The 12,812-nt window shown below is 40.0% G+C and overlaps 1 protein-coding gene across 1 annotated transcript in view; it reads right to left on the bottom strand.

Moving 5' to 3' along the window:
- The window catches only part of DCBLD1 (discoidin, CUB and LCCL domain containing 1), a 63,950-nt gene continuing 51,138 nt past the window's right edge, over nt 1–12,812 (bottom strand). Inside the window, exons 7-15 of the mRNA XM_039871083.1 lie at nt 10,355–10,395; nt 9,168–9,383; nt 8,689–8,810; nt 8,267–8,414; nt 8,064–8,171; nt 5,757–5,844; nt 5,479–5,528; nt 4,443–4,562; nt 1–2,033 (exon numbers count right to left, since the gene is read on the bottom strand). Coding sequence (XP_039727017.1) covers nt 1,510–2,033; nt 4,443–4,562; nt 5,479–5,528; nt 5,757–5,844; nt 8,064–8,171; nt 8,267–8,414; nt 8,689–8,810; nt 9,168–9,383; nt 10,355–10,395 — 1,417 coding nt within the window. The 3' untranslated portion in view covers nt 1–1,509. The remainder of the gene's footprint in view (nt 2,034–4,442; nt 4,563–5,478; nt 5,529–5,756; nt 5,845–8,063; nt 8,172–8,266; nt 8,415–8,688; nt 8,811–9,167; nt 9,384–10,354; nt 10,396–12,812) is intronic.

The raw sequence follows: 12,812 nt of genomic DNA, 5'->3' as shown, positions 1-12,812 counted from the left end.
TTTCATTTGGCATAGTGTATTATATTAGTATGCATGTAAAACCATGTAAACAGCACAACGTAAACAGTGTATCCACCACAATAACCCACAGATAATCTGCCACAACCTTCCAGCACCCTCACTATTTTAACATTTATACATTTCACAGAAAGTCACAGTCATACAAATAGGATTATAATACATTTTTTTAGTGAAAGAATTTTTTGGTCCACATTTTCTATTAAACAAACAAATGTATATTTTCCTCTTTGGCAAAAGAGGTTAAATCCCCCACAGCAAACTCACAAGGCAAACTCAGATAAAGACTACTGAACATGAGGTATAGCTGAGGTCTGGGCTAACTTGGAACTTAGACATATACTAGAAGAGAAAAGTGTTCCTTACAAAATCAGTTCAGTTCCCAACCATCTCAGTAGAAAAGCTCTGTGTAGATTTGGCCTCGGTCAGTTTTGTAAGAACACAGCTCAAATAATATTTTTTGTGTTTCAGAGTACAATGTGCTATTTCTGAAGAAAGTCATGAAAAGTGTGGGCATCTGACCTCAGCAATATTTTTAGCCTGAGGTACAAAAGCATCTGATACAGTAATTCAGGCTGTAATTGCTGTGCCACCTTCATTCAATTTGTTGGAAGAGCAGTTTGGGTTACTGATAAGTCAGCTTTTGGCTTCGCAGAGCTTGAAAAGGTGGATTTGCATGTGAAAGCCATACAGCATCAGCCAGGTCTGAGGTGAGGAAGAAGCAAAGTGTGATGGAGGCCAGTTCCCCAGGGATCAGGTCCTGCAGGTGAGGGCAGTGTGGTCCCCTCCTGCTCTATGAATGCCCTGACTGGCCACTGCACATCCTACCTGAAGTGGAGTCTACAGAACAGGTAGTTGCTGAGGTGGTTCTCTGTGTTTTTAAATCTGCAATCATAATTGTTAACAACCACCCTGGTGTGCTTTTCATGCTTCAAGTAATTTCATTCCTTTCAGAAGAATGTTAACAATGCTTTTAGTTCTAGTTATCAAAGGAAAGAAAATGAGCCACAAAAACAAGATTAAGTTTAAACAGACCTGCTGCTAACATAGTATCATATAAAATATATTTTAACAGTGAACATACTTTTATATACGTTTTTGCAATAGCTGCATTCTCCCACTTAACCTCTGTGCAGAACTAAAATCTGAAAAAGCAAACTTAAGTTACTTTAATTCTTGTTAAATATAACTGTACAGATTGCACATTTTACACCAAAGCAGCTCAATATCACAGAAAAATGAAAATACCATCTAAAAATTTTCATTTTTCTAGCCCAACAAAACTCAACAGACTTCTTGCCCAGCTGCACATCTTTGTAAACAGTTTGGGAGGTGGTCTCTAGGACTCCACCGGAGGATCCTATTAAATTTCTCACACACACACACACACACACACACACACACACACACACACACACACACATCCCTTCTTCCAGTGCCCAGCACACAGCAGGATGCTCAGTACCACAGCAGGTTTGTTTCACATTATGTTCACAAAAGAGCAGTCACAGCTGTCTGGTTGAGGGGTTTCAGGCAGTCTCTGGGGGCTGAGTAAGCATCATTCATCTGGGGCTTCTGATAATCTGGTTCTGCGTGCTCTGCGGTTGAGCAGCCCCCAGCTTTGGGCTGAGAGTAGCCTGAGTTGGCGGGCGCGGGGCTCTGCGGCTTTTGGTAGCCCGTACTTGTGGTGCCAGCTGCCGCTGCAGCTGGGGAGAAGCTGCCAGAAGAGAGGGAGTGTTTGTGTGCCAGCTGGGGCCCCGGCACACGGTAGCCACTCTGCGCAGAGAAGGTGTGCGCCCGGGCCAGGTGCCGCTCCACGATGGGCGTGGCGTACTCGGGCTCTGCGTTGGTCAAGGGCAGCGCATACTCGTGGCGGCCCATGGGGAGAGGACAGTCATAGTGGCTGGGGGCCTCGGCGCTCACCCCTGCCTCGTCCGCCTCAGAGTCCATGGGTCGGAAGGTGGAACCCTTCCTTGTGACAGTTCCGGTGCCAATCATGAGAGGCTGCTGGTAATCTGAAATCAAAAGAGCAGAAGGCACATCATTTGTTCAGCACATGGATACACGGGTAAGCTAGTTGTTTGTAGAGGGCACTCTGCCCAACCGACTCTGCTGAGTGCCTAATGTGGACCAGGCATGGTCAGAGACACCAAGATGTAAAGCACACAGAGGCCACACGCAGGGGTGTACACATCCATATGCTGCTTTAGGAAGCCTCCAGGGTCATAAGAACCTAGAGAAGCAGAGATTACCTTTAACTCTATCTAGGGGCATGGGGGGAAATGCTTCATGGAGCTTTTATACTGGCTCTTAAAATGCCAAAATTTGGGCGTGGACGGAAAAGTGATTAAACAACCTATTAAACAAACCACGAAAACAGTTTGATGTGGTCACAGTATGAGAGACGTGGACTAGTTTAATAGAATTCAAAGACCAAAATAGTAGGTTGGGTACTAATGATAACGGTGATGATGATTAAACCTCACAATTATGTAGTTGTTATTCCATGTCAGGCACTATTCTAAGATATTAAGATATTAATTAATTAAATCCTCCAAAAAATAAAAAGTGCTATGAGCTAGGAACTATTACTCCATTTTACATAATGAAAAAATGAAGCAGAGAGAAAGTAAATTTTCCAGAATCACACAGCTGGCAGCCAATGGAGTGAGAATTCAAGCACAAGTCCCAAGTGTCCACTGTTAACCACATGCTAGATCTTGAGAAGCGCTGAGTGTGTTGCAAGGAAGCTTGATTTAATTCTGTAGAAACCTACTGAGGATTCTAAATAAGAGACTGGCACGGTTAAAGGTAACTCTAGCGGGTAGACTGAAAAAGAAAAGATACACACACACACACACACACACAAGGAGTAAGAAGCAAAGAGAAATGAAACAGAAAAGGGAACTGAAAGCAGCCTTAGAAAAGCCATACTTTGGCAACAAGAGGAATTTATTACCAATGATATACATAGGGTATGAGGAAAGAGGGGCGCCAAAGACCCTTCTCAGGTTAAGCCTGGAAGACAGACAGGAATGCAGAGCTGGGAAGCCACTTAGTAGGGGTGCACGGAGCACAGGTGGGGAGGTTAGGAACAAGGGGTCCAATTTTGGACCCCCTGAAGAACTGGTGACACTTCAGGTGGAGAGATGTCCAGCAGATGAGAATTACTGATTTATTGGGGACCAGGAAGGAAGTCTGGGCATGAGCAGCAGAGTGGACACATATGCAAGGAAGGACTCTGCTGAGAGCTTTGGAGTGGGTGAGACAGCTTGCAGGAGGAGACTGCAGATGAATGGGGAAAAGAGCAGGACCTGGGCCTTGCACATATAGGAGCCCAAGAAGGACCACGCCATGAGGAAGAGGAGGCTGCATTGGACCCTGAAGGAGAATGAAAGGCAGAAAAGGACAGACAAGGGGTTCTCGCCTCTCTGGCTTCACCCCCAAGATAGAACTAGAATTGTTGGGAGAAAGGAACAAGAAGATGGATTTCAGTTGAAGAGATGTTCTCTTTGCCTCTGAAGTGGCTCAGACAACCTTTCTACTGACACCTCTCCGAAGCTGGTATATACAAGCACACCCAGGAACTTCTGGTTCAGTAGGCCTGGGGCATGGCCTGAAAGCCCACATTTCTAGCAAGCTCCCAAATGCTGCTGCTGCTGCTGCTGGTGGTCCTTAAAACACACTTTGAGAAGCAAGAAGCTAGAGCAGTGCTACTCAGTGTAGTCTGTAGACACCTACATATCTGAGAACTGTTTGTGACAGGTCTACAAAGAGATTACACAAACTGAGAGGAAGTGTTTGGAAACTTATAGCAATTTGAGAGAGTAATTTTAAGTCCCTCGAGTCTAATTAAAAAGGAGCTTTGTATTTTGTATGTCTTTTTAAAAAGCTTCATTATTACTACTAATTCGTATTGTATTTTACAAAGTACCAGTCCTTAATGGATTAGAAATTTTACAAAGTACCAGTCCTTAATGGATTAGAAATTTTTTTAAAAAGCAAAAAGTGGATCCTTCCACATAGATGGCCATTCTAACACTAAAGATTTCTTCATCTCCTGTCTCCTCTTCCTCAAAGGCAATAGCTGTACTTAATCCATCTTTCTAGTCCCTAGTTCATCTTTCCTAGAGCCTTAAATGAAACCTTAGTAACAAAAACAAATACGAGCTTCCAGATTTTAGTGGTACTTCAGAGCCATTGCTTTGGTGTCATTTTAGCCCCTGCAGGAGTAAAAGCCTCTGCTTTCGAGAAATATCTGTGTCAGTTTGTAACTCTGTGCAGAGTGCAGAAAGAAACTTCACACATTACTGATTATAGGACCCTATCTAAACAAAAGGATTTTAGTCTTATTTCTCTCCTGGTCTCCTTCTCTCACAAGCAACACCTCCTTAACGGCACTGTCACAGAGGCTTAACACTTACCTGCCATAGCACTTGAGATGAGATCTAACTTTTGTGTCATCTCCTTTTCATTATCATAGCTGATGGTAAACTCGGCTGACTGTTGTCTGGCAAAAGGATATTTAATCTGCTTCCAACAATCTGGAATAAAGATAACACAAAACGAAGTAGTATCTCAGAAGTGTAATGCACATACTCCATGATGTGTCCTCCTCCATGAGCCAGAGGTCAGGCTGCCTTTTGCAGGCTGACCTTGTGATAAATTCCCGGGCACAGTGCTTCAAATGTGTGTGGTAGAAACAGCTAGCTGAGGTTGTTATAACAGCAAACATTGTACTTTCCATTGTGCCTTTCCACTGTACCTTTAAACATTGTGCCTTTCCACTGTACCTTTAAAATGTATCTGTGTACCCACAGGTCCCAGATTATCCCTATGTTAGACCACCTGGGCTTAGTCTTCTAGTCTGCACTGAGATGGTTGGTATTCATGACCCAGAGGAGTCAACACAGCTGGCTGTCTAGAGCCTGTGAAGGTGGAGTCCCAAGTTGTCCCTGAGATTCTCAGAGGTCCTGCCTCGCTGCCCTTTCTCTCTGGACTGCAGCTGGTGCATTGCTTGGGTGTCCTGTGTCCTAAAGATTTTCTGAAACCTGAATACAAGCCCTGTTTAGTCCTTCCCTCACTTTCCCAGAGCGGAAAATATACTGGAGGCCTGCAGAAGCTGAGTGCTGGAAATGTTCAGGTCACAGAAGGGGCTTTTATAACTTTTCCTTGGCAATGCGGTGGCCTAAATTCCAGTGCCTCCCTCCAAAAAAAAAGATGTTGATAAACGATGGAGTGATGCTGAACAAAAGCAAAAGTAAAGTGACTCTGAAAACTCTGAATTAAAAAGACTGGATACAATATATTCCTTCCTTATAAATCTGCTAACTTAAAAGCTATAGATCTTATTTTTTAACCATACAAGTATGGACTCCAGACCTGATCATGCTTTTAATCAGCAGATCCTGTCCCTGCCTCAAAGACCGAATAAAACTGTAGACAGAGTTTTCAACCAACCTGTTTTCTGAGCCTTAGCGGATCCATAAGGATTTCCGTTCTTCTTCCTCCTATTGAAACAAAAAAAAATCCTACTGAAAAGGTTTCAAAATAAGTACAGTTTCTAAAATAATACCTGAGACCTCCACCTCTACCAGCTTGTTTGGAAAATATGTTAACATTTTATCTTGGAAGAAGTAATGCTGCATTTCTACACATGAATATTTGAAGAGTAACCTTTTTGGTTTTTGATTGTTTATGTAATTAGAAAAGAAATTTAAAAGTGTAAAGTCACATACTTTCTAAGGGCTGCAAAGATTCCCATTCCAGCAATGAGCAGGGCAAGGAGGAGCACCAGTGGAATAGCAATCATTGTGACGTTTATTCCTAAGAGGGAGGAAGCACATTAAAACAGAAATGACCTGCAACCACGTTTCATGATCTAAAATGCAACATTTATTTGAAAGGTTTTCAGTGGGTTAATATATGGGGAAAACAAATACATGGGAGGTAGGCAATTACTGACACTGGAATGCAAAATGAGAGTATTCAAAATCCTGGCTAACTTTAGCAAAATAAAATTTGTCCCTCCCCCTCCCGAGGCAGTTTTCTTTAAAATTTTTTTGGTTTGTTTTCAACAATGAAAACATTTGTTTCAATTATAGCTGACATACAATATTATATTAGTTTCAGGTGTACAACATAGAGATTAGACATTTATATAATTTATGAAGTGGTCATTCCACTAAATCTAGTATCCAAATGACACCATATGGAGTTATTATAATACTATTGATCATATTCCCTATGCTGTACTTTATATCCCTGTGACTGTTTTTATAATGGGCAATTTGTACTTCTTAATCCCCCGCCGCCCCGCCGCCCCCAAACTCCCTCCCATCTGGCAACCATCAACATGTACTCTATATCTACAAGTCTGTTTCTGCTTTATTTTTTTTATTTTTTATTTTTTTTAGATTCCACATACAAATGAAATCATATGGTATTTGTCTTTCTCTGTCTGACTTATTTCACTTAGCATAATACCCTCTAGGTCCAACTATGTTGTTGGAAATGGCAAGATTTCATTCCAAAAAATAGTTTTCAGTGTTCATCAGGGATTTATGTTGACTCTGAGCTTGTTGCTTGGACCATCTTAGAGTCCAAAAGTCAGAATTGAAGGGGAAGATTTAAAGCTGGCCCACTCGGCCAGGAGCTATTCAGCCAGGTAACAGATTTCAGCATAGTGCACAGCTCTTAAGCTTTGCTTAAGCAACCAGTTCTCCCTGATGGTGGGCATGTTTGGACCTGGGCAATAACAGAGGACTGGGGACTCTGGGCTTCCCCTTTCCAGAGCTTTGGAGCTGTGAACAAAAAGAAAATGCAGCCTGGTGACCTCAAACAGCATTTCCGCTCTGCAGCATGAAACACCAGTCTATGTCTTCCTACAACTCCTTCTGCTTTAAAAAAGGAGGCCACTTTACTAGCTACTACAGCAGGCCCCAAGCTTATAGAAACTATACAAACTAAAAAAGAAATATTTGTTCTTCGCCCTTCTTTATCTGTGAACCCTGGGAAGAAAATAAAGGGACGACCAGGAGTGGTAACGTATAGTTCATGAAAGAGATAAGGAACTTAGAAAGGAACTTACATAAATAACTGCAGTGTTATTTATAAGAGCGGAAATTTAGGAAAAACTTAACTTAAACATTGAACAATAGGGGAATGGTTAACTAAATAATGGTATTTCCATATGAAAAAATACTATAAAGATATAATTGTTTTTCACATATTTGTAACATTGAAAAATGCTCACAATACAATGTTAAGTGAAAAATATATGCTACAGAATAGAATATATGGTATGCTACTGTTTTGTCTCAAAGTTATGAATATATATGTAATTGATTAGATACAACAGAATTTGGTGATTATCTGGATGCTGATTTATGGCTGATTTTTTTCTTATTTATATTTCTCTAATCTGTCCAAATTTTGTAAAATTACTATGCAAATAATTTTATATTCTGAAAAAATAAATGTACTTTTAATGTTCATTACTTGAACAGATCATAGCCTTACATGTTCAGAATTTAAAAAGTATCTAAACGTTGGAATGCAATGTCTATCTCCCACTTTTGCTTTTCCTCCACAGGTAGCCAAACTATACTTCCTGACATTCTCCCAGAAATGCTAGAATGAATATATATATATATTTATAAATAATTTTTTTACCCTTTTTTTACACACATAATAGAGTTCTATATGAACTGTTCTATACTGTACTTATTTGTCAATTTATCAGAGAGCTTTCTATATTACTAACACATTATTTTTCATGGCTGCAGAATATTCCATTGCATGGATATGCAATTATTTTCTCATAAAATGTTTACCTAGTGTTTAAAGGGCAAACACTTCTTTTCTACTTGCAATACTGCAATAAATAGTTGTGGACATCATTTTACACATATGCAGACATGTCTGAACCATCTGCTTCCAGACGTTTATATGACAAAGAAAAAAAATTTTGTTGAAGGTACTGTAATTTTGAATGGAGTACCAGTTACACCCCTGAGGAAATCACAAAACAATAACTGCTCTACCTGTGGGCACTTCTTCAGAGGGGATGAGTTTTGTGATTGTTTCATCTTCTCTTTTAGTTGAACCAACAGAATTTGGACTTGTTTTGCGCCATACCAATGAATCATTACCTGAGAGAGATGTTGGAAAAACCACATTAGTAACAACAATGTGGCAAAGGATGTGACCGGAATCAAACTGTTCACTGACTTGCCCTGAATCCTACCTTGTGTAATCTGGCAACCGATGAGCTCCACTTTCAAGGCTATCCTCTGGTGCCACATCTGGGGGACAACCCGTACATATCTGGCCACGATGGGAGGGATGAAATTGTTCCTCACTGGATCCCTAAAATTAAAGTTGCCCTGAAACACCTGTAGAAATAGGTAACTTTTAACTGAAGATTCTATTAGTTCCTTTTTTAAGTCTTTGTCAACCTACCCATACCTCGTTACATGAAACCAAACCCAGCATTCTATATCTGTTGCATTTTTGTAGACACTCATGATATTGAAGATGCAAGACTTTGCAAACAAAGGCCAAGTTATCTCAGGTAAAGGCTTCAAATATGTTTTCTGGAAACAGGTTGATGAAAGCATTTGGAGGCCTGCTCTCCCACTCATTTCTTTCCTCCAGAGTTTCTCTTACCTTTTCTTCATTATTCACAATTCCTTTGTAGGTCCTCCACTTAGAGTTGTTTTTGAAGTTCATCACAAACCTCTTAACATAAAAGTTGAAATTTGACTGTGTGGATCCTGTCGTCCTAATTCCTTATAAGAAGACATTATTCATAGGTTAGTTTTTAAAATATGTATTTCAGGTTCCTTTTTTCCCCCCCTCATTTGGAATCTGAAGTCATTTTATAGGCCAACTTTCCTTATTCGCATTTAGAAACCTGATGTATTTTCACACTGATAATATGCCATAAAAAGGTTTTGCCATTGAGAAATCAGATCTCTAATCCACACATCCATATTTACGACCTGTATACAGGTTCTTCCCACAGAGACAATGTGAAGATTAAGACGCAAAGTACTTTGAGGTAGAGAGAGACATCTATGTACATCAGAAACATACTTTCAACCACAAGTCATTTTGTATTTGTGAAATTGCACTAGTGTCAGTACCTGTTATTTTCTTTTTCTCTCCCAAATCTATCTCCAGCCACTCTCGTTGTTTGTGGTTTTTGCTGCTGTCCCCTGAAGCCCATGACGGTCCTTGTTCCTGAAGTCGGGCTTGGCTAGGAGACCAAAGAACTTGTTCTCCAATATCACTGACCCACTGCCAAGAAGAAGAAGCTGTGATTTGCTTGTCAGATTCCAAACTCAAGGATCTGCTGCAACCTAGAATAAAAAAGGGGGGCAGGAAATAGTTCCCATATAAAACAAAACGAAAGCAAAAAGATAAAAGTACCCCATCTCATCTAGAATCATTCACTTCCATTTACTTCCATTGCGATAGCAAATCAACTGTTTAATTACTAGTTTTTTAATGACCCAGATTTCCATTTGACTCATTTATACTGCAATATCTTGAAATTGTTGCCACTTTTTTTAATGGACCTCACTAAAGTCCTATCTCTTGTAAGTGACATCTCTTTGACCCCACTGTAAATTTCCCTTTCTAACCTAAATCCATCCTGATTTCAACAAAGTGTAATCGATGTGTCTTAAAGGTTTAAAATGCTGAGGTTCTTCTCACTTGATTAGAGTGGGACTCCATTCTCTGTACCTTTGAAGAGCAGGTAGGTCAAATACTCTGAACATTAGTGAATTATATCCAATACTCACTTTTAGGACCTTCCTATACCAAGTCCAAAGCAATGTGGAGGGAGTAAATAAAGGGCACCCTCCTCTTCCTGGGCAAAGAAGACATATTCATATTGTTCTTTTTAAAATATCTTACTTTGTGTGAGGAAGAAGAATATTTACACAAAATATATTCCATGATGGAGGGAATAAAAAGCCTTTATTTTATATGCTCATTTTCAGTAACTTAAGATAACCACAAATCAAACTGTACTATTTAAAAGATTTTTCTGTTAAAACCTAACATAAAGAAATTTATCTTAATGTCATTTCAAATATTCATTCTTTTTGGCAAAAATCTGAGAGAGCTTAGATTATAAAGAGAAATATTTTCTGCTTAATGTTAACTGGGTTTATTCTCTTTTGTATTTTTTAAGTCAGCGTATTTGGTGCTATGAGATCTGAGGAAAACAAGGAAAAAAAAGAACTTTATCATTGGAAGGGTATGGAAGAATAAACTACCACTGATGATTTTATCATATTCTTCAGGAAAGCACGATTCTTACCATTGGAAGTAAACAGAAATCGCTTGTCTGACAGGGAACCACTGAAATAGTAAACACAAACACGAGGAAGTGAGTTGCTTAACTGGATCTTAATGACCGATAGATAAAGCACTATAGCACAGGGCTCAGAGCCTGCTCACACCCCCCATGAGCCTCATAGCACCCCGACAAGGCCACCTTTGTTATCTTCATCACTGATATTTTGTAGATGAAGAAAATCAGGCCCATCAAAGATAAGCAACTTCCCTAAATTCATACAGGTAGGAGGAGTCTGGGACACTGCTTTTAAATCAAAATTCTGTGTTGTTTCCATCACGCCACATTGTATTGGAAAGAAATGTATAGACATACAGTACCAGGAACAACCTTAAATCCCAGTTAATTAACACATGATGCTGGAGGCAGAAATCATTGCCCCGAATACTTCCTTTGCTTCAGCAGTCACCTTAAGTGTCCTATGCTTTGTCAACTATGGAGTACCATTAAGAGAAATGAAGAAGCCTGGTTACTTTTGGCGCAGCATGTCATTTGCTAGCTGCCTTCCGTGCAAGCCTTCCCTACTCCTTCCCTGAGGGGTCCTGCCCCAGCACGTTGCTCCAGACAGCCTCAGCGCAGTTTCTCTCTCCAATCACACTCCTTTCTCCTGCGGCACCCAGCACCCGCACCCAGCCAAGAACTCTCTAGCCTGTTTCTGAATGACAGGGTGGAGCTGGAGAAAACTCAAAGCATCTCGCCGCTGCAGGACAGGCCTCCTTCCCATCAGCATCGATCCTCGGGCCTCTGGAGCCCTGCTGCTCTACAGCTTGTATTAATCTCATGGGAGAAGTTATCAAATCAGCCTTGTTCTGCAGTTGTCTCCTTTGGTGGAGAAGATATTCCTAAGGCCCAACATTGTATTTAACTTCCTTTAAATCCCTCATCAACTTAATGGTGTATAAATACATAGAATAAATAGAAAATTTTCAGTTCTCAAGATTAATCATATGTGCATAGTACTTGCTATATTAGAGACCAGAAGTAAACACAGAAAGGCAAATGTCACTGTCTGTTCCATTATTTTACAATCTGGAATACAGTTTATTAATTTAAATGTTTAAGTCTGAATTACATATGACAATAATGGACAGAGAGGGTGCCAAACTGTGAAATCCACGGAGAACCCAAAAATAGTTGGACAAGAGTATAAGTACATTCCCATCAATGTTTTTTTTTAGAAGTAACAGGTAGTCAAACTCTCTGGAATGGATTTTTTCTTTCACATCTGTCCACAATCAGGCAGAGACTCCATAAGCCAGGGTATTCTACATAAAGGTTCTTTTTATAATCTCTGTACTGAATAAAATGCAGGCACCAATCATTTTTCATGTGAGAAAACTCAGGCCCATTAGGGTCATGAGATTTGCCTAAGTTCAGAAGACCCACCTCTCCCAACTTTTAAAGAAAAGTGCACATAATTATAATTTATATTTAAATTTTTATTAAGATTTATTTAGAGCCTCTCTGACTGATTTTTCTGTTTTCTCTAACATTCCTGCACTAAGTATTCCACTTGAAATTTGGCCCAAATAAGTCCAAATAAGACTGCTGCAACCCTGAGAGCCTAAACTTGCTCCCACTGCCAGGAAACATAAAAATATTTATTTATTTTTGTTAAAAAAGAGAAGTTATGGTAAAAAGGATATGGTAAAAAGAGAAGATGCCAGGGAAGGCCCAGCTTCTAACAGTTTGCTTCCTGGTTTTCCTCCATTATCAGCTGGAATATGCTTTTCCATTTCACTCCACTGAACTAATTGAATACAACCACCTAGAGAATTCTATAGGTAAGTAAACTCTCCTCTTTTAAAAAATAAAATGCCCTAAGGCATTCACATATTAGGGTGAATGAATTCAATCAGATTCCTGGAACTACCAGCCTTTCCAGAGGGCTACAGAAGCAATTAAGAATAGTCTGATGTAAACAGAAAGAAAAGCCTTTCAGCTAATGGTTTGAGCCATCATCCTCTATGTGAAGTCAGCGCCCCTTCCTGATTCCATTCTGGTCTCCTCAGATCCAGGAAGTGACCTGACCCCGGATGAACCCCAGAAGAACCCTGGATATTTACTTTAGGGACTCCTTCCTCAGCTGCAGTGCTTCCTTCTGTGTTTTTTCCTGAACACCAAACAATCATGTGTGGGAACAGAAGTTCAGTGACCGCATGTACAGTGGTTCCCCAACAGCAAAACAGCACAGATAAAAACAACCACTCCCTGAAGATTTGGGACTCTAAATGAGTAAAAGAGATTGTGTTTATTAGCCTATAGTTTACTTTTCTCTGCTCAGTACAAAAAGTCAATGCTAAATCACAGAGCTAGGAGGAAGAAGGGACCTTGATGTAATTCTGGACTTTCCATCTACTCCCACCAACACAAAAACTGGGAAATTTGTTCAAATAAGTATATGGGAAAAACTTTTTCTAAT

Source organism: Pteropus medius, unplaced genomic scaffold, assembly GCF_902729225.1.
Source record: "Pteropus medius unplaced genomic scaffold, Ma_sr-lr_union100, whole genome shotgun sequence".
In the NCBI taxonomy this organism is placed as follows: domain Eukaryota; kingdom Metazoa; phylum Chordata; class Mammalia; order Chiroptera; family Pteropodidae; genus Pteropus; species Pteropus medius.
Note: the sequence above shows the minus strand (reverse complement) of the source record. Positions and strands in the feature narration are given on the sequence as shown.